Raw genomic sequence first — 22977 nt, forward strand, 5'->3', positions numbered from 1 at the left:
CCGGCGATGATTAAAAATGATCCTGCAGAAGAAAATTGCAAATATCAAGCACTTAGCGTCACAGTTATTTTTATTGTTTAGAACCTAGATTTTACCTAGATTCTAGGTGCTAAGAATCGAACAATGCCTCTCGGCAATCGTTCGCGTGCTGAATTCTAGGGAAAGATTTATTATCCAATGACATGGAACAGCGTAAATATTACGTTAAATAGGTGAGAGCCCTCGAAGAATTTCCCCTTAAACTGTGAACGCAAAGATCTTAATTGAAACGTAACAGCGGAAGATAGTTAAAAAGCCCTTGGTTGATGGTTAAATGTCATTTGTGACCATTACTGCTCTGTTAATAGAACGACTTAGAAAATGAACTTATTAATTTTAACACTATTGCAATAAGATCGTGATTACATCTCATTTTCAATGACAGCGTTTATTATTTACTATTACAAATAGATTTAAAAATTTTTTTTTACTTCATAATCAAAAAGGCATATTTTTATTAAAATTAGTAAATACTATGATAGACATTATTTATTAAGATCTTTTTCGAACTAACTTACTTTAGGAACATTATTGTTTTATCTGTGCAGTTTTATAGTCTGTTAGATCATAACAGGACAAAAATCATCATTTCGCGAGAAAAGTGAAGAAAGATTTGAGACAAGACGGCAGGAGCCGCTACGTTGACAAAGTTTGTTTTACAATGGCAGACAAGAGGAAAACTAAAAAACGCAAAGAGGTATGTAAACATAATCTCTTGGCATTTAAGTATGCTCTTATATTATAGATTTTTTGAAGTGATTGTTTTGATATATTTTTGTATAAGTTATATTTTATTGTCTTTTTTTTATTTGTTTAGTTACGTCTGGCTTTATGCCTAAATTCGGCTTCAATTTTTCAAGATACGCCACGAAATAACATTATACGTGTTAAAATGAAAGTGACGCAGTTATTTTCATTTTCGCTTATTACGGTGCATAATAAAACGTGTTATTTTTATCCACTTATTTTCTTTCTCTGTTTTGTAGCATTGTCTACCATTACCAAGAGTATTCATTAATTTAGATATTATATTTCAAATATTTGTGAAAATTAATTTATCAAAACAATTGATATAATATTTATAAAAAAAATATTACGCTTTCTCTTGACAAATCTGATGTTTGGAAAATAGAAACTTATGGTGGTTTTTGTTTGTTTTCAGAAGAAAAAGGTTTGATTTGATTTTATTTGACACATGTAGTTTTGATGACTGTACACATTCAATGTGTTGTTAGAATGGTTAGAGTAGTTTCATCTATTTAGCAGGGAACTTGTTACACAAACTAACTTCTTTATCTTAGTAAAGCCTTCTTATCTTTTTATTAACTGGGAGTTTTTACGCACCGTGTGGTATTTGAATGACATATTACAAATTTAAATCAATACTTTCAAATATATATATATATATTTATATAGTTTAAGTGTGCCTAGGTGTGTTAGAATAGAAATATAAAAATAGCTTTTAATTGTATTTGTTTTAAAACAGTGAAATCCTAAATATATACTATACTAAATTTGTTACTTGTTATTATAAAAATTTAAATAACTATAATCTGCACAGATCGGGTTATCAAGTGGACATTCTGTTTAATTAATTGGCTTAATTAATAATAAAGTATATTTTCAAATAAAATACATCAATTAAACATATGTACTACATGGACCAGCAAAATCATGGGCCAGTAAAATAATTGGAAACCCACTTATTTGCCATTTATTCCCATGCCTTAACTTGTGTTATGGGCACTGGAGGTATTTCAGATAATCTGATCTTGTTAGAATTCGGCTGGTTTCAGTAACATTGCAGTCACTCTGTGTTAAGGATATCTTTAGTGTAACAGATCCATATGTACTAATATCATGATGAGTTAGTACCAGATTAGCCCTAGCAATTTATTCTGAAATTGTGTAGTGTCTGTCTTATGTATTTTTGAATACAAATCCATGACCAAACTATATAACCACAGATTAAAAGTTTATTCACATTGAAATATTTTAAGCTTAAAAAATTATAGAGATTTAATTAGTGACTGATAGTTGAATTTAGAATTTTGTTTAGTTTTATTAAAAGTTTACCTGTGCAGGTGTAATTTGTTGTATGTTATGTAGAATTTTTCCAACATTCTTTTGTATTATAGAAAATTATTTTGTTTCTTATATGGCGAAAAGGTTGGATTCCTATCTTAAAAATGCTGGAGGCGAAATTTAGTGAATTCTTTTGATTACTTCATCTATATTGCATCAGCCTTGTAGGAAGTTATCAATTAACTGTTATAGATAAGTTAAATTAAAACAAAACAAGTTAACATTGCTTTATTGGTAATGTTATGTGAGCTGTGTTAAACTGAAGTAGGTTTATAAGTATCTAAATTAATATATAATAATCAAGAGTTGAAATTCAAAAAGTTAATTTTTATTTCAAAATGTTATTGCTTAATGTTTGTATTACTTAGATGTTTCAATATATATATATATATATATATATATATATATATATATATATATATATATACATACATACATACATATATATATATATGCGCATATATGAGTATATATTTTCTAAAATATATGTATGTATATATATATTTATATATTTCTCTGTAAAACGTCTATAGATCGAAAGGAATGATCTAAATCATGAATATTTGCTTTCTTAGGAAATGCCGAATTTTGAATTATATAAAGAATAATTCATAACATTGACATAAGGTTATCAAAGTAGTCATTATAGCAACGAATAAATAGATTATAAGGACGAAGGCTTAAATTTCTTCTCGAAAAAGTTTACAAATTCTTTGCGGGTACACATATATTAAGTTCCACAACATAGATCTTCAAATGAACTCTTAGAAAATTTTAAAAGTTTTAGTTGATCGCGATATGTCGGACATGGTTGTATATATTGTTAAATTTTTGTTTTAAAAGAGTAACCGTTGAGTTTTTGCCGGCTCTTCTCAGAAGAACAGCATTCCGGTGGCAGTTTATTACTTATAATATATAAATAATCGACGTTTCAAAGATGCGTGTAAATGCTTACTTGAATAAAGAATATCTTGCTGCAATGAACGTATTCGTAAAATGTTTTTTAAAAAGAGAGTACGCCCCGAACGTCAGCTTCCGCGATTCGACCTTGACCTCATCTGGAGTGCGCTATTAGCATAAGGAGAAACGCGGAAATGCAGTTGGAATGAAAGGACGTATAGTATAGTCTTTGTATATCATTTATATTTACATTTTGCATATTTACGACTCATAAAAGAAGTTATTGTGGCAACTATACATGCAGTTATATAATACAAGCTATCCCATGCCGGCTTCGCTTGGCCCGCGTTGCGTTTTGTGGGTTTAATTTCATAAAATCTTATTTCATTTGTATTAAATTTTAACGTGCCAAAATATGGCCAAATTCTATATCTATAAGCAGTTTGAAAAATACATTTTTTTAATAAACGCCCTGCGGAAAAAACTGTGAAATCCTTTCATAGCTGACCTCTACTTGTCGCTAAGAATATTCCTACCGAATAACAAGTCTACAACCCTTATGGTTCTATATATACTGAGATGAGTCAGCACATAGGTAAAATCTAATATATATGTATATATATACAGATTAGTTATGCATCCTTAATTAAAGTGGAAAACATCGAAAAAGAGATCGACGTAGTCATAAATGAGGATTAAGGTTACGGTTAGGTTCTAGCACATAACACCGCGGTATATATCATCACTTCAAGGCATTGACCTACTACAAAGATATCACCACTATGCGAAACTTGTATATAGTAACTTCTGGCGACCTTGTCTATATCTTCAGTATGTGTAATAAGAAATGTATTAGATGTCCCAGTTTACCAGTCTTGGTGGGTTGATAGAAGAAAGTGCAGCCAGAATATGTTTGAAATATTATATCTCTTAATTTCATCTCAGGTATTCGGAGTATGTGTATACTTGTACTAGATATATTGCACATTGCCATTGTATGTACTTTTACATTATATTGGCGCAAAAGCCTATTTCACTCCTATCATAAATATACAGTCTGTGGTCTAAGACAATGGTAGCTTAATGAATTGGCAGATGTTTGGTTAATGTTATTGAAACACTGCGGAGGAATGAAGATGAAAATATTACGGAAAAATACGACAAGGATTTACTTGCGTGGCATATTACTTGCATGGTTTTACAATGTACTTCCGTACAATGACTCTGAATTGTTATTGATTTAACACAGCTCACAAATCAAGCATCTAGAAGTTAGGTAGTTGATTCTCTGCACATTATTAAACCACGCTGCGATCGCTAATCTGTTTGCCAAGTGTGGCTATTATGACATATCTCCCCATAGATATCTTTGGGGGAGCCCTACGCCTTCCAGTGGGCGTCTATTGCCTAACCTGACGACGAAATTTACAGTTTATTAAATACAGTTTATTAAATAAAAACTTTAAACATACAATGTAGGATTATTTAAGAGACAATAAAGCTTGATATTGTAAAAGTGACAAACACCAGAAGTAAAAACAATTTTTGTGCACCTGAGACTACTTTAAGATAGCAATTTATTCGATGTTCAATATTTATAGCAGGGGTGGCCAAACTGCGGCTCGCGAGCCACATGTGGCTCTTTGAACGATTATTTTTGGCTATGATTGATTGTCGAATTATTTCAATAATTAAATTTATATTACTTACATCAGCTCCTCGGAAATCGAAACAAATTACTGGTGTGTATAATTATTATTTCACCATAATTATATCTTACTTGTACATTATATCTAGCTTCAATACACATATTTTGTACTTTTGTTTAAATAATTTCAATAAATATGATTTTTGTAAAAAAAAACAACCTGATGCGTGTTTTAAATGCGTATTCATTTGCGGCTCACAAAAAATAAAAAATAAATAGCACGCACTATAAAAAAGTTTTGACACTCCCTGATATATACCTTTACCATAAGATCAAAGATATTGTTCAGAAACCTTTCATTTTTAATTTAAAAAATGTTAAAAGTGTGGAGGCGGGTCTTATTGACTCTCTGAAAATTTTTCTGTGGATAATTTCGGCGATTTTACAATAAATCCTAAGAAAATGTATAGAAAGCCTCCATTGCATTTTAAAAAATTTATCGAGCGTTTATGTACTAAATACACTACTGTAAATGACCACAGAAAATATCACAACTAATGCGTCTGCTCGCATCCAAACTGTTACAATATTTATTAAATATGTCATTTTGTGTGGTATTTCTTTCGCCTATTCTTAGGTCCGAGGCATTTATAATGCCAACAAGATGTAGACTGAATTAGATCTCAATTAAAGATGACGTAATACATTGTATGTTGAATAAAGGATTTTTAAATTTGAATTTGTTCACTAAAAAACCTGCCCGAGTTTGTTGTGTTTGCTTGTAGCTTTGTTAAGAATGCCTTTATAGGAGTCCTCCAGTCTGTTTTCTACATTCAATCTTCTCATAATTAGTGATAACTGTAAATTTGGATTGTGTAATGTTTTTTGGTTTACGAAAATCGCAGTAGCCTAGTGTGTTTAACCAGAACCATTTGAAAGCCTTATATCTGCGATACCCCATTCTTCGAATCCTGCTCCCGCCTGAGAGAATGGGTTATTTTTGTTACAGTTTTGCCTTATAAGTAACATTTGCGATTTTGCACATAAGTATCAGTAAAGCTAAAAATATTTTGAAATCGCGATCTCGAGTAGCGGTATTATTAGTGTCGTATCGGGTTTTTTTTTTTGGAGGTTATTGAACTTTTACGAATATTAATTTGAATTCGCTTGAATATTATGAAGCAATATTTGAAGCTCATTTTTGTAATTGAAGTCATTATTATTAATATTGTTGAATTACTTACGTTATTAAGATAAAATATTTATTAATTATAAAATTATTATTTGTGTTTAAAATAATATTTATTATCTTTACCTTTATGCTAAAATTTTCTTTTTAATTATTGATCATTTTTGTTTATTTTATTTGGTTTACAACTAGGAATATACACCAAACTTACTTAATACTTAAATTACATAAGATAAAAACTTGTATCATTCCTTAAATATAGTGAACACAACTTTAAAAAAATATCTTAATATCATCACAAATTTTAACATTATTATTTAACATTTTTAACTCTTATCGGACGCCACGTTTCGTATGCTTAATTCTCACCAGGTTGTAATTATTTTTAATAAATAAGAAAAAAATATGTTTGATGAATTTTCTTAAAAATTTTTATTTTCTGAAAAAGTAATAATAAAAAAATATCAAACAATGAAAAATTTATTGAAATTTAACTGCATTAGGTAAATGCCCTGTTGGTAATGATAAACTGAAAAGACAGTCGTATACGCATTCAATAGGCAGCAAGTTTCATCATGATCCAACTTGTCACCTCACACGTGCCATACGACCGCTGTAGGGAACTACCGTTGTCACGTCAGAGGTGACTTGCGACCGATAAGGGTTAAATAACTTTTTTTAATGAAAAGTTATTATTTAGCTAATGTATTTTTTTTATCCAAAACGTGATTTAACGACGGTAGTTTATATAAAATTAAACGACTTTAAAGTTGGACGTTGTTATATTTTTACTAGCTGATCCCGCAAACGTTGTTTTGCAAAAAAAGTTAAAGTTTTTAATTAACAAATGTAAGATAAGAGTTGATCGTAGAGGGGTGAAAATTTAGGTTTGTATGTATTTTTGTATGCTGTATCATAATAAAATAAAAACCAAAAAAAATTGTCTAAAAATTTAAAAATAAAATTTAGGGGTGGACCACCCTTATCACTTAGGGGTATGGAAAATAGATAGTAGCCGATTCTTAGACATACTGAATACGCATGTAAAATTTGGTAAAAATCGGTCAAGCCGTTTCGGAGGAGTTCAAGTTCGAACACCGTGACACGAGAATTTTATATATTAGATACTGCGTGTTCTTATCATTTTAAAACTATAATTATTTATGTTTTACCGCCGCTATCGCTATCCAAAACACCTGTGGATAGATCACGTCCCTCACAGCTTACCTGCAAACATGGTACATTAACTGTTTATAAGTCATTCAACTCTTGCTTAGCTGCGATAAAAAAGGATTGTTACATTTAGTATAGCGGAAAGGGCTAAAATGTTTCCAAGTCGTGGCTGTCATAGATTCGTAAGTAGATCCGGCACACTTTCACCGCCTCGGCTCCGGGGCCAGCTCATACATGTGTCAGCCGTGCTATGGAACGCTCGCTTTAACTTTACCAACATGGGAGAATTCGTAAGTTAACCTCAATACTTGCGATCCGGTTTGCTTTTCGCGCTAAAAAATTATTACTTGTCATCCATATTTCTGTGGTCTTTGATTGATTTTATTAGTTTTTATGCTCTACTTTTATGGAGAGAAAGAAATATTGTTGTAAAAAAACATATTCGTCTCGTTTCAACCCATAGACGGCCACTGCAAGATATAGGCCTCCTTCAAAGATATCTATGGGGTTGGATATCGCAGTGTTATATTATGGTACGCCGAGGACGTTGCACCTCTGGAAACTTATTTGTGAGCAGTGGCAATCCTATATTAATTATATGCACAAAGTTTGAACTAAATATAATTGTATCCCGAGAATCAAACCCGTGATCTACTATCGCAAGTCTCATTCCTATACCGCTGGGTTACCCATGCTCATATAGTATATTCGTCTACAGGTGTATTATTGTGGTTCTGTGATTCAATTAAATATATTTTATTACATATAGATACATAATTCTATTTTTAAATTTTCTGTTCGAAGTTTTAGGGATTCGAAAATCGATTTATTTCGTTTTTTTGGAATGTATTTAAAAAGAAAGTAATTTTCGGCCACAAAATCTGTGGTTTCTGCACTTGCATCATACTGCAATGCAGAGTGCATTACAAGTGCAGCCTGCTGTTCTATTTATTTTTATATTGTAATGAACCAAAAATCTCTTAACGTGTTAAACTGCGCTTATACTAAATAATTAAAAGTTATTGGCCTGTCGCTGGCCAAAACAAAAGAATTTAAAACTTGTTACAACAACGATTATTTTTAAAAATAAGGTTTCTATTTCGTACTGTTTAGGATTTAATCTTAACACTTTTTTTTTAGTTTATTAAGACTTGTTTTAATAACTTTGTTGTTTTTTGTTAATTTTGTTGTGTTTGTAGTAATTGCAAGTGACTCAACGATAACGTGATAAAACAATTGATATTGGCTAAGCCTTTCTCAAGTTTTACGCTTGGCAATACAATATGAGTAATCATTTTTAACTGGGCCGGACAAATTCGAAATTCTTTTGAAAATTGATCTAAATAATTACGTGTTGTGTTTTGACGAATTTATATTGTTTGCTATACAAAAAAAGGAGTCGGATTTATTTATATTAGTGTCCTTCAGATGTTCGATACTATTGCTCGACTCTGAAGGAACTGCCGCCATCTATTTTTTAAAGTTTTGCTAAAGCAAAACTTTAAAAAATAGATGGCGGCAGTTCCTTGACACTGGCAGAATTAAAATTCAGCCAGTGTTTTTGGAGAGTTACAGAAACTTCGTAAGATGATAAAAAAAATCTTAAGGCCACAAATCTGCACTTACGATTGGTTAGTTAACGTCACTTCTCTTTGATATGACTTTTCTCAGTAATATTTCTTGTAGTGGGCACAACGTTATAGTTATTGCGCTATTAAAGCTTTGGTTGTAAGAAGTTACTTAAAAAAGATAAGCGAATTATATTACATTCGTTCTATATAATTGTTTAGTTACCAAAGGTGGTCCAGATGGACTCGCAGGTGTTGACGGGTGACTCGTCAGGGATTGACGTCGGCTTTCCAAAAAATGAAGGTTCACAATTCGTTAACCAAGGGTCCACGAAAATTTTTCTGCTTTCGATAGTGAAGAACTAAAATGGTGGCTAGGCTTCTATCATTTTAAGGAGCTTAGTGGCTTATAAAAACTTGCATATTCAACATTTTTTTCTCGAGTTTTGAGAATATGGTAGAAATGTAGTTGCATCGGTTCCAATGGGACGAGTTATAGTTTTGAGAGTACTTTATAAGAAAAATAGCCTGGGAAAGTCTATAAATGATCGTTCCGCGTTATATCGTCTTACTGTTGTACAATTCTCATGTGACATCTCTTACGTTGCAATCCTATTTGCTTACGATGACCATTTCCCAACAGCAGTGTTAAAAAGTTATAGAGTTGTTAAAATGTTTCGCACCAAAAATTTTTGAATGTCTATACAGAGTATTTATTTTTTAAATTAAACTGGAATTGAGAAATAACAAGCAAATTTCTATTTTTTTTTTCGTCAATATTTTTTAATTTTGTTACGTCGCGTTACTGATGTTATATCGTTTGTTAGCGTACAAATGTGACGAAATTTTAATTTTTTTTTGTGTTAGAGATTTCCGCAATATTGATATCTTAATACTTTTGTTTAAACCGACGGATAGTATGCAAATAAATATTGGTTATAATTAAAAAAATCTATAAATTTTATTTTTATACAAAATAGAAGAAAATTTGGTTTTTATATATATAAGAACACCAATTTAGTAAATGACCTACTGATTTAAGAAACAAAACACTATAGTATTTTAAGCGTAAAACATATGTTTACATAAATATATATATATATATGTATATATATATATATATATATATATATATATATATATATTTATCTTAGTTCCAAACAGATTCAAGGGCGTATGTAATCTTAATACTAAACATTCAATAAGGGGTCAAATGACCCACTTTGAAGGCTTGCATTGAAAATGTAAAATATGAGCAATGTATCAAAAATTCTTATTTTTTGTGTTTGTAATAGAAATGGTCAATGTATTATTTTGTTTAATTATAATATTTTTTTCTTTCCTTATAACTATGTTTTATACATTTTAGCAGGAAACAAAGTCGGGTCATTTGACTCGCTGTGAGAGAAATAGGTACCTAGTAAGCGTTGCTATGATTAGAGTTAAATATAACGTTTAACGTTAGTATAAATGAAGATAATTAAATATTCCTTTTTTCATCTAAACGGTCAAATTTTAAATATAAACTTAATTCTAAATTCCATATAATAAGACTGCGAAGAGTTTAACTAGATTGTTTTGAATGACATATCAATTCATTGCTGTGTCAACTGCACAAGACAATATTTGAACGTAGATCTGTCTTCAAACATTAAATAAACTTATTTATGATAAGTATAGGACAGAAATAGGCTGTAGATTTTATCCTATCATTGAGCACTATATCTGAGATGTAATCAAATGTGAATATAACAATAAATACCTCCGATCGTGCCGCGTCACAATCTTCTATGGACTACTTAACACTAGATTGCCTATGACAAAAAAAACAGTTATGCATGATGGCAAAACATTATATGTTACTAGATTATTAATGATATTAAAAATAGATTATAAAGAAATGTCTTCAAACAACAGCTATTCCTTCACCGTGCAATCATTTTGACTGCTTTTTGGCAATATCTTTTTTTATATATTTCCACCTATGGACTGACTCATCACTATATATCTAGATCTATATAGTATAAACACTCAGTTTAGTAGGAATAATTTTTCAACGTGAGAGGTCAGCTAATTACGGATTTTACTAAATTACACTCGTTTTATTAACGCTATCAAATATTAAAAATCTTTCAGAAATAATAAATAACGTAATAATAATGTAATAAAATTAATTATTGTTTACTACATGTCCTTGCAGGCTTTTCACTTCTGGAAGTTATTGATCTGACGCATTACAATAAAAAAACGTAACATATTTCAGAGAGATCACTTTAAACAGCGTAACTAGTAATGGGGCTAAAAGCCTAAAAGCTTTCCGTTGAAAAAAAGCCTTAAAAACTTTAGGACCTTTAAACAATTACCCTCTATATGGAAGTATCAAGACAATAAGCATTTGTCATTAAAAAAGTTATCAAAAGTATTAGCAATTATTCATTAGATGTTCTTTCATTATGTAATGAATCACTAAAATGTATTGCATTATCTATCATTACCCAATAACCGGTCTTAGTATCACTGGACGACCAAGACTTTGACTTCGTCGCGACCTCGCCGAGCTCTCGTTGGCACGTGTCCGTTGTGTCGTATGTGTTAGTATCGCCTATCTAATTGGTTACAGTAAATCTTTAATCGTGTCGTAGACGAAACGAATATAAAAGAAAATAAAACAACTGTAGTTGAGTCTTACGTATAGTAAGTAAAAAATAAATTAGGAAGAAAAAGCGTTTTTTTTTATTTTGATATTACCTATTAAAATTAATTATTGTTGAGTGATCCCAAAAACGAGGATAAATTAAAAAAAATATCTTTTTATGTTTATTATATGATTATTCATTATTATATATTAATTTAATACGCAAGATTTATATAAGCCTTAAATAGTATTATAAGTGATAAATAAAGATATAAATTAAAATAAACTACTGACAAAAAAAATTACTTGATGCTTTTTTATAACTGTGTGGTGTAGTATTTGGTCTTTTGCTTCATTTCCAGTGATCTATAATAATTATTGTAACCTGCATAGGTAAAGCAACGACATAATGATTAAAGAAGAAGTTCAACACTTCTAAGCGGGATAATATAAAACATGTAATATGGGTGGGTGAGTGCTGTATGTTGAATGTATGTTGAGTGATAGAAAATATTAAGGATGAAAGAGAGAAATTGTGAAAGATGAGAGAGGGAAGTGGAATGTAGGAGGGTATAGAGTATTTTTAAACCAAAAAAACATGACGATTTATAGGTGTTTTAAACATGGCCAAAATTCATGAGAACTTTTAGCGACAATCAATACAAGCGTCTATGACGATATGTCCATCGCTTCTTTTTCGACGATATATCAATTACATTTTGTATAAAGCGTTTTTTTTAAATTAAATCTTTATCCCACAGACATGAGCGTATGTACCTTTGTTATTGCAATCACAAAAAGCAAAAAAATGTAAACAATTATAACTGTTTACATATATTGAAGCCTAGTTAAATTTGAGCTAAGCGAAGTCTCAACAATTTTAAACTGTGTCAACTTAACTCTATTTATTTTTTTGAACATTTACTTGTTTAATGTTATTTAATAGTCTTCCTTTATTTTTTATTACTAACATTACGTTATATGCGAATGCTTCCTCGTCTACTCCATATTGCCATCCTCAGGTTGTATTGCCGATTCGCAACCACCGCTGTATAATCCGTGCAATGGTTGCGAATTTCGCCACATGGAATCTTAAATTCCACTTCTTAAAAGTGATTTTATTACATGCTGTCCTAGTACCCATTAAATAATTTATAGTGACTTAAGTTCCGAAAATAAAGTTAAAACAATACTAAAGAATATCTGACTTAACATGTCCGCAATAATCAAATTTTGACTTTTTGGACAAAAAGGTTAACAACCTCTAGTTGTCGTTTGTTAGAGGTTACAAATCGTATACGATAACTGGTAAGTGAATACTGTATCCAAGTTGCCACCTAACTTTAGAAAACTAAAATTCTATAGGCACTTTTTATGTGTGGATCACTATTAACATTTTTAATGTGTTTTAAGTAGCATTCTAAGACTAAAGTATTTAATTTTTAGGAGTTCGGAGAACCAGTCGAGTCGGAGAAGCCGACCAGCGAGGAATACGCAGTCGCCAAGTGGTTAAAAGCGAATGTACCAACAAAGAAAACCAAGTTCTTGAATCATCATGTGGAATATTTCACCGGTGAGTCTTAAAATCAATGTACTCGTACACTTAGGCCTGTTTTTGTGCATTGGATAGGCCACTCTTATATTACATTAAAGAAGAAAAATGTTAAATTAATGTAAAATTTCAAAAATAGAATACAAGACCACATATAAAACGTCAAACGAAAAATTTAACTCATCGCTTTACGACCTTGTCACTTACGCAGGTAAGAGATTTATAACAAAAAAACAACTCTTTGCTCCCATTAACCCTTTCAGTGCGACACCTATTTTACCATATGTAATAAAAATGCTAATAAAAAATTACATATCTATAGATAATTTATTTGAACGAGAAATATTGACCTATTCCGTTACAATACAACAATATTCATTATTTTGTAACATTCTCTCCAGAATATTTTATACTATGGTAATAGAAACGTAAAAATTGAACACTGCATATTTATTGACAATAAAAATTCCAAAAAGTATATGGAAAATGAAAAAGATTTATTTACAAACGCGTTTACCTACGCAAACAACTTGCAGTCCTTTTTTCACAAGCAAATTCATGTTGGATCTTTCCCTTGCACTTCTGTTCTTACATCTACATACCATATTCCGTCTTAAATTTCGTCTTGACAATTCTTCCAAGGCAAGAGTCGGTTTCGACTAAGTATGTAATTCAGCTTTATTTTCCAACTAGCCTATTTTTCTCTAGTACACTTGTAACACTGAGAGTAAATTCCAGCCTTGTCATATTCTTTTTGGGATGATCTGATAAATTATATATGAGTTAAGTAGTAGCCAAAAGTGCACTATCGAAAGGAGCGCTATAGCGACGATGGCATTTATCACAACTATCTAGAGAAGCGCGACGGCGCTCCTTGGCAGTAAAAGAAACCTTTTTGTTAAAACAAACAAAACAAAAGATGAGACATGAGTAGGCAACTATCTTGTTAGCAAAAAATCAACTCGGTCATATAACGGGACCTGCGTACAAGTGTAACATGTACGTTTGTGTATGACGAAATATATATGTATCAAAAGTATACTTCGTTTATGTTATGTTTATGTTCGAATTTAATTGAAATTTAGATATACTAAACAATAACAGAGTTTACAGTAATCACTGACAGTCTCCAGTGACTAGAAAATGTATGACTTTGTTATCTGTTAGTCATAATGATGTATGGATGTGTTTACTTTAAAATAGCCACGTGAAAAAAATATCAAAAGATAATGTCTGGGATGCACGAGCGTGTATGTAGGTTGCATGGAATCGATATTAACTTAATTTTAACAGTATAGAACACCTCCATTTATGTTACCTAGGAAAAGCCTTTGCGTTCGCTCTTGCGAGTTATAGACGGTTCGTATTGGATTTGTATATGATAAGCCTCCCGCGATGTTCCTTTCTCGTCGCTCTATAAGGGCCATGGTAAGCCATTCAAACATTCGCAGCTCCGTCTAGGAGAGAGGTAAATCATCCCCTCCCTATCACGGTAAATCGCCCTAGAAAGTAAAAGCTGTTTTGTGAGTTAGATAGACACCGTATAAAAAAACTTCCCGAGTAGCTATGCCAATACTTTCTGCAACACAATTAAAAAAAACATATGTTTGTTCAGTAAATTGGGTCTGTAAAAAAGGACATTCTTAGGTTGAAAATAACTAGAAACCTCATACAAACTTGTCTCTTGTTGAGATCAGAGATTTATATAAGAAAATATAATTTTTGCTCCCTTTAAGTACACTTTATCTACCTACTACAAAAATTGGCCAAACTAAATCGATTCATATCATTATACATTAAAAAGTTTCATTTATTTCCGTTAATATAAATTGTACAAAATCTCGCATATACGAGTATATTCAGTAAGCTTAGGTATAAAAATTGAATAAAATCACGCAAAAACACACACACACATTATATGTATATATATATATATATATATTCAGTATGTTTAGGTTTAGTGAAATTGCACGCATTAAACTGAGGCTCTGTGTTTGTAATTAATTATTTCCACTCGAGCGCAACCGTTGTTGATCTACATTGTATGGAATGAAACGTATTAAAACTAAGATAAGTTATAAAATGAAGCTATAAATTTCACTTTCCAATAGAAACATTAATATTTCTCTGCTAGTGTGTTAGTGTCTGTTACGTTTGGAGACTATTTTTGATGGTTTTATTTAGTGTAGGGTCTGTGCATCCGTCAACCGGAATAAACCGTTTACTTTTGTTCTTCAACTGATACTCATTTCAATTCGATATATCTTGTATAAGTATCATAAGGTATTTTTTCTAATCAGTTTTGACCTTTTAAACACGTAATTAGACCTGGGTACCTGTTACTTGCCAGAGCTACCAGTATTTAAGGATTTTTTTTGGTAAATTTCAATAAATTATTACAAAATTAGATATTGAACAATATGAAGAAAAAATTATAGTAAGTTTAAGAAAAAAAAATATTTATAATTTTTAATGTCCAAAGAATTTGTTTTTTGAAAATAATTTACTTCGATCATTTTGTCAAAACACAGTTGGAAGGGGTGTGGAAGGAATATATAAAAGGATTGACTTAATATTCGAAAATTAGCGTTCCTCTAAAAAAAAGTAGTGTTAAAAAAGGCCTGGTTATATCTGTAGTATATCTAGTGCTTGGCCTATTGGACTATCTGGCAGGTATCGAAAGGGTTTTAAGCTAGACTTTGGTTAATGTAATAAAAAGGGTTTAACCATACCAAGGTTCGCAGCAAATTCGTATAATCTAATCTAGTTCCGTTTTATAACGTGCTATCGGCAATGAATACAACGCCGGTTGCTATGTAAACATCTACGCTAATAATATTCTATCGTAAACCTACTTTTAACTCTACACACAATAGTTGCGAAAACATTTAAATCGAACATAGACACGCTCTCATTTTTAATCTGTCCCTTTACCGATATATTTAGAATGTTGACAAACCTATTCTGTATATATTAATACAAACATCGAAATGAACATAGGATTTAACATATTGAGTTATTGCTTACAGAAATAATAAATAACGTAATAATATTATAATGCTCGTCTATAGTGGCAGTGGGCAGGAAGGTTCTCGAGTGGCGACCACAAGTCTGGCGCGGGTATATTCCTCAATAGGCGGATCGATGACATGGTCACTGGACGCGGACAAAGAAAGTCCTGCCAACTTGGCGAGATCTATGCCTCGAAGAACTTTCATCAGCTGACATAATGATGATGTGTCGTTGTAGACTTTTTTATGGCCCCCGCTATTGGGAGCCTCTCGTACCCCCCCCCCCCTATCTTGTGTGGGACAGGGACTATTTTACATTATTTAATTTTTCACGAACATTTTTATTTTCTCTCTCTTTCGTGCATCATATGATCTATCGTTCGTTTCTGTCTTACCACAATTCTTCTGTTATTCCCTTTCGCTCTGTAACGCCTTTCATTCATCCCTCGTTACTATTTTACATTTTATTTTATTTTTTTATAAGCTCATTATATTATCAAATTATTTTTATTGATTTTGGTTATTTACATTTTTACAGGTTTTTATTTTTATCTATCACTATGCTTATTATTTTTCTACATAGTAGGAAGAACTCTCCTTTGTATCTTCTTTAATCATGGAGGCTGTTGATTCCTCCATTTTTATACCAGACCGGCACTCGAAGTCGACCTTGTCGACTTTGCACTGCCAGAAGTTAAAGGATTGTCGCATTCAAATAGAAAAAATATTGGATATAATCCTCTTATATAAATATTATCCACTTTATAAAGGATGATTTAAAATAGATGTAAAATATTTAAAGCTTTTTGTAGCCTAATAGCTATGTCATTGGCATTCACCTATAATCAATCACCTGTATATGACTTCCCTAAATTATTATCAGTTTGTGTGTAATATAGGTAAATTGGGTTTTTTTCACATGAAGTAGGCTTCATTATTACTTAGAAAACTACTAAATGACTTTTGTATTAAAATGAATGCTTTTATAATTTATCGTGTTTAGGGGATTCCCGGAGGTTTTATCAATTGTATAAATATTATTATATGTCAATAGGTACAAAGGCGGTGGACGCGCTGCTTACGTCAAAATGGGCTACGGGGAAGAACCCAATCTTCACTACACGCCTGGAAGTGACGGATTTCCTCCACCAAATGTTGCTCCATAAACTATTTCACAGAGCAAAGAAGGTAATAATTGTCGATGTTGTACTAACATTTTAATATTATATTACGGTATTTATGTTTATTTAATTGATTAACATTATTACATTATTATACATCAAAATAAATTATAGGTCTATCATAATACAATAGTTCAAAGTTCTTTCTTGATTCAAATAATTTAGATTGCAAAATTGATATCATTGCTGTGGATATTTTTTATTGAAAATTGCTCATTATCTCCAGGGAGAGGCACATCGATCGTGCAAGCGATGGCCGTTGATGCCGATAGGTTCTATTACTAGTGGCGACTAAGAGGGGGTAAAAGTGGTGTGGGCAGGTCCCCCACTAGGGGGATCGTAGACATAGTCGCGGGAAGTCGCTGAATGCGCGGGGCTGACGTTAATGATTACTGTTGATCTTTGCACTGAGCTCGCGGCCAAGTATACTTTGCTTAATTGGATAGTTGGTTGTTTAATTTTGCTTGGTTAGTTTATTGGTTACAGTTACGTTTGTTTATAATTTACCTATTTTATAATATTATTCGTATTTCTATTCGTATTTTAAGGTGCCAGTAAGTGAGCAGGAGTTAAAGGGGAAATCTAAAAAGAAAGAATTGGAGAAAAGTAAGAGTGGAGACGAAAAAGATGGAGAGAAGAGTCAAGCAAGCGCCTGTGAAGGAAAGGTAACTTGCAAAATAGTTTAGCCGTTTAAAAATACATAGCCTTCTGAAAATGTTTCGATAATAAATAAAAAAAACTGTTCGGAAGAATGCACTCTAGCGCGGTATCGCAGGGATCTCAAAGGAAATTTCGAAAACATTGAACTATTGCCCCAAAACCTGAGAAAAAATTAAAGATATTGAAAAAAAATTGGTAACTTGTACAAAAACTTGTGGCCAGGAAGAATTGGCGTGGTCCCAAAAAAGATGAGACAGAAAGGACTGAACTTTATTATGACTAAGCATGTCTAAATATGTTGATAATATTTACAGGACGCAAAGGAGAGCAAAGAGAAGGAGAAGAAGAAGCGTAAGATCCGTTTGGAGATGCACATGGAGCAGCTGTTCCTGGACACGGCGGACGCGTACGTGTGGATCTACGACCCTATGCCGTGGTACTACTGGTTGTGCGGTGCGCTCGTGGTGGTGGGCACCATCACCGTCTGCATGTTCCCGTTGTGGCCAGCGACCGTCAGGTACGTGATAACGCTATAAATAAATCACCATTAACAGTGTGTTCTCAAATTAATCAAAAGAGAGTGTGAGCTTTTTATGGAAAGCACTTTAGTATCGCAAATGAGCGCCGTGAATGAGCGAGTGAGACGGATAACGTTACATGAATGTCCGAGTGCGACGACATGATAAAGTCGGGATGAATTACAATCCAAGTCGGGTTATAAGCATATTTCTACATCATGGTGCATTTTTTAAAAAAATATTCCTCACTGACTCACAATTGATATTCATCATCATAATTATAGCCATAACACGTCTACTGCTTGGCATGGACCTCCCCTATAGATATCCTATAGGATAGGTAGGAGGCGGCATGTATTCGACGTCTTGAAGTTATTTGTCCATCGTGTGGGCCCACGTGTTTTTTTGTTACGCTTACCGCTCCGTGATCATACTATAGAGTCTAAAACTCCCAATGGCATTTCGCTCGATATGTGGCCTGCCGACTGTTACTTCAACTTGCCAATCGGCTGAGCTATGTCAATTACTTTCGTTCGTATACGGGTTTCTGTGAGTGTGAGTGACTGAGTTTGCCAATGAAGCTCGAAGACCGCCATGATTCACTGTCGTAATTCGTCGAAACTAACCATCATAGTCGACACCCAACTGGTTCAATAAATTTATTACAATTATTTTGTCTAGACGGTTTTTTTGTGATGAACTCACAAAATGTGAATCTCGTTTTAAGATTTCAGCTTTTTTTCTTTTAGATGTCAGCCCTTTTGTTACAGCGGTATACTCCCTCAGAGGAATACCGCTGAACGGTGATCGATGTACACTATGCTTAAAAATAAACAAGGCGGAGATCATGGTTAAATATTCAAGTATTAGACACCGATGTGTTTTATAGGTGACACTCGTACACAAAAATCGTTACGTGGATGTGTGGGTGGTCTTCGCGCAGATGTCATCTGTAAGCGACGCTCGTATCGAAAGGGATGAATATTTCGTAAATGTTGCAGGAAGGGCGTGTACTACCTGAGCATCGCTGCGGCTGCATTCCTCGTGCTGATCATAGCACTGGCTATCTTGCGCGTCGTGGTATTCTGCGGTGTGTGGCTGCTCACGTTGTCGCGACATCATCTCTGGCTGCTGCCAAACCTCACCGAGGATGTGGGCTTCTTTGCTTCCTTCTGGCCCCTCTACAAGGTTCATACCCATTTTAATATACACCTGAAATACATAACCTGTGCACAAAAGATACACATCTCCAGCTGATCAGACCCTATGCGGTTTGGTACTCTTATTTATCTTGTGTGTTTTGAGCAGTGGTGATTCTTTATAGTACACACAAATACGGTGTGTTGGGAATCGAACTCGAGACCAATACTCGTAAATGTAACTTACACCATTAACAAATAAGCCATGACGGTTTGTGTATCAGAAAAAAAACTGCACTCTTAAGTCATAGAGTATAAACCTGAAACATATAACCAAAAAGAAAAAATGGAAGTAATTTCAGAATAACAAAAACAATTAACAACTTTTTTTTAGTAATAAATAAGGTGTGTATAATATTTTGATATCTAGTTTATTTACATTCAATTTTTAGGTATGATCTCCCCTTTTAAGCAAAACTTTTTTGCTAATATTTAGTAGGACGAGCACAGTTTTATTGTATTGACTGCCAATATAAGATAAATAATTATTTCATAGTGTTCTGTGACTTAAAAATAGTATTAAAAAGTGTATAACATGTTTGCAGTACGAATACCGCGGGCCGGGTTCGGAAAGCGATAAGTCCACCAAGAGCAAGAAGAAGCGCAAGAAAGATAAGATGTCGGACGACGAGGAGGAGAAGACGCCGCTCGTGTCACCACAGCCTGAAGACACCACGCCCCCTGAGGAGAAGGTGACACAGGAGCAAGATACCAAGTAAGTCTGTTTTAGTTATTCATTAAGTGTAACTTTTTATTCATAGACATAACACAATAGTTGTTGACAGGCGTAAATCCTTGAGCAGGTTATAGAAAGATTTTGCCGTCATATTCCTCGCTCCTAGTTAGAAGAAATTTGTTTGAGTTGGAGTTCCACCTCATACCAATTCACTATAAATATATTCCTTGTTCCAAATATCAATTCTTTCTCTCCCTGAGCCCCTCTTCTGCTCCAGATCTGGTTTTTGGTTTCATCGGTAACCGTAATAGGGCCGAAGAAAATGACCACCACTGCTAATAATAAAGTGCAGATATGTTGTATATGGTATAAAAAACTACTTTTTGGTATTTTATATATTATTTCTATCAACTATAATGATCACTTGTGTATCCTGTAAGGAATAGCCAAAAGATTTTATAGAAAAAGCCAAAATTTAATAGAAACTAGAATAAAAATGAGCTCTCTTATAATAACATTGTACAATTTAAAGCTATTTGATCTGAGAAGAGCTAATAACAGTTGAAATTTTTTGATCCCAATTTATTAAAAACTAGAATCAAATAGAGCACACTTATAATAAAAAATTTCAACATAAAGATATGATTTCGTTTGAAACTGTTCCATTCCGTCCTCCATTTGGGAAAGTCAACAACAGTAGGGATTTTTTTTTGAGTACACATTCACAGACATTAGTAAGAGAAATTCATTACCAAGCTGTTTCACAATGTAAAAATTATTTCTTTGCAGAGAGGACCAAACTGAAGTCCCGGCTGCTGACAAGGTGTCAGAATCAGAGTCCGAGAACAGTCAGCGCTCGTCCACGGACAGGGACTTCGAAATGGTGGAGCCGGGTGACTTGGAAGGAGGCGATACACCTCCTCGAGAAGCTTAAAACTGGTATTTCAACTTTGGGTGGCCGATAATTCTACGTTATTTTATATACGGATAATCTTTTATTCATAGAGCCTGATGGTTCTTGTTTGTCAAACTACGCACTAAACTTTGCATTAACCCGATCACAAAGCGGGCACTGCTGTTTTAAGATATGGATACTGTGTATGGACTTATTTCACATTGCCTTGTCAATTTGTATGATAAATCAATATCTACAATCATGATTTCATATATTTATATTTGTGTTGTAATTTTTGACTGTGATTTTATGTTTTGTTATAATTATTATTTGTACTAAATTTCGATGGACAGCCTGGAGATCTCTTCTTCCATTTCTTCTATAATTTTTCTTTTAATAATTTTATGTTATAAATATATATGTTGTAATATTAAATCTTCAAATATTTTTAATAGATTCTTTTAATAATGTAAATTTTTAAAATAATGTGAGATAGGTTTTGGTCAAATAATTGTCATTTGATGGCTTAAATTAAACAGAACTTGTTTTGTTATCTAAGACTATTCTCTTGCTTGAGGAAACTGCACGAGTTTTATGTTCGGTGGCACATGTGATGCGTATGTAGAACCTAACATAGGCTTAACCTACTAGTATAACATTTAAAGTATTTTAAAAACTACAAGTATCTTTAGCTTGCAGTACGGGACGGTTTATTTACATATATCTTTAGGTGTCTAGGTCAAAAAACATAATCAAGTTCGTATCCATTAGACAATGTTTCTCGAACTTTCTTCAGAAAGAATTTTGTGTCACCATTTAAAGTGACATTAGATTGTAATATGTAAGGAGTAAGACTGAGAGTCGTGTGCGTCGTTTGGCGGTACGAACTGTTTATTATAAAAACGGTGGAATTATTCGTATGGAAAAAGATTATAGTGTAGCTGGTAAAAGAGAATTTTATTCTATTTTATCATATTTGTGGATAAATTTATCTTTTGAAATAATACATGGAAAGAAGTAAAAAGTTTTTTTTTAACATATTTATTGTCAAATGGCATGAGATATTTATTTATTTATTTGCCGATTCTTATTTTGTTCCACCTGTGGACCTACTGGTTTGATGAAGGCGATTTTAGACAAATTATTAGTATAAAATAAATATTTTAGCAATGACAATTATATTTATGTTAAGCGTAGACGATTTTTAATTTTACGTTCGGTGCTGTCGGAAATTGTGATGTCATTGGTTTAAACATTGAGCCACTTAAATGTATTTGCATTTTACATATTAGGAGCTAATAATAACAATAATGATAATGTTATTTGAAATTAGACCCATCGAGCATTCGAGTATGTTATGATTTCAATTCGAAATTTGACGTTTCTATTTTAAATTTCGAATTTTTATTATTTTCTGAACACTTAGGCAAAAGCGTTTTATTTTCTGCCACAAGTGAACGATTAATTTTTTCGATGCCGTGCATTTTATTCTTAGTACGTGTTGTTGTGTACATACGTTCTTAACTCGTATTTTATCTAATCGGCGCCATGCGACCATGTACGTGTCGTTCTTTAATGTTAACTGAATAAACGATGTACTCTTTTTAATATTGTTTTATTTACCGTTACTTATTATTTCTTACACGAATGCCTCATGATGTATATTTAAAAATTTTATTTTACAGCTGATGAAGCATTTCTTATTATATTCTCCAAGGTATCGTTTCGGAATTTGGCAATGACTTATTAAGTTGAGCTGTTTAGGTTGTAGGTCCCTAAACTAAGTGCTACATGGGTAAGGGTCTCGTGGAACTGATTAGAAATGGCTGCCAAAATTTTTTGGAAATTGTTAAATATGAAGGTTTTATATGGTATACTTGTTAAAAAAATTATACGGAAATAAACTTTCAGGGTGATTTGATCGAGGAGGCAGGGCGCAGGGAGCGTTTAGTCTATAACCTCTGTCAAGGTAACGAAACTTGAGGGCTCCTCGGGAAGCCTTGGTTCGTACTATAATCTTACCAGGGAATGACTAGTTTTATTGAATA

General features: G+C 32.5%; 1 protein-coding gene across 1 annotated transcript; it reads left to right on the forward strand.

Moving 5' to 3' along the window:
* The first annotated feature begins 613 nt into the window (after window positions 1–613).
* Window positions 614–22537, forward strand: Trp1 (translocation protein 1). Its single transcript, XM_068777282.1, has 8 exons — window positions 614–736; window positions 12684–12810; window positions 16855–16988; window positions 17530–17646; window positions 17956–18158; window positions 19161–19347; window positions 19904–20073; window positions 20824–22537. The coding sequence occupies exons 1-8, from the start codon at window positions 701–703 to the stop codon at window positions 20966–20968; spliced, it is 1119 nt and encodes a 372-aa protein (XP_068633383.1). The 5' UTR covers window positions 614–700; the 3' UTR covers window positions 20969–22537.
* Window positions 22538–22977: the final 440 nt, after the last annotated feature.

This window comes from Battus philenor, unplaced genomic scaffold (genome assembly GCF_028537555.1).
Source record: "Battus philenor isolate CCGP_79_NKW_IND1 unplaced genomic scaffold, ilBatPhil1.0.hap1 SCAF_13, whole genome shotgun sequence".
Classification (NCBI taxonomy): Eukaryota; Metazoa; Arthropoda; class Insecta; order Lepidoptera; family Papilionidae; genus Battus; species Battus philenor.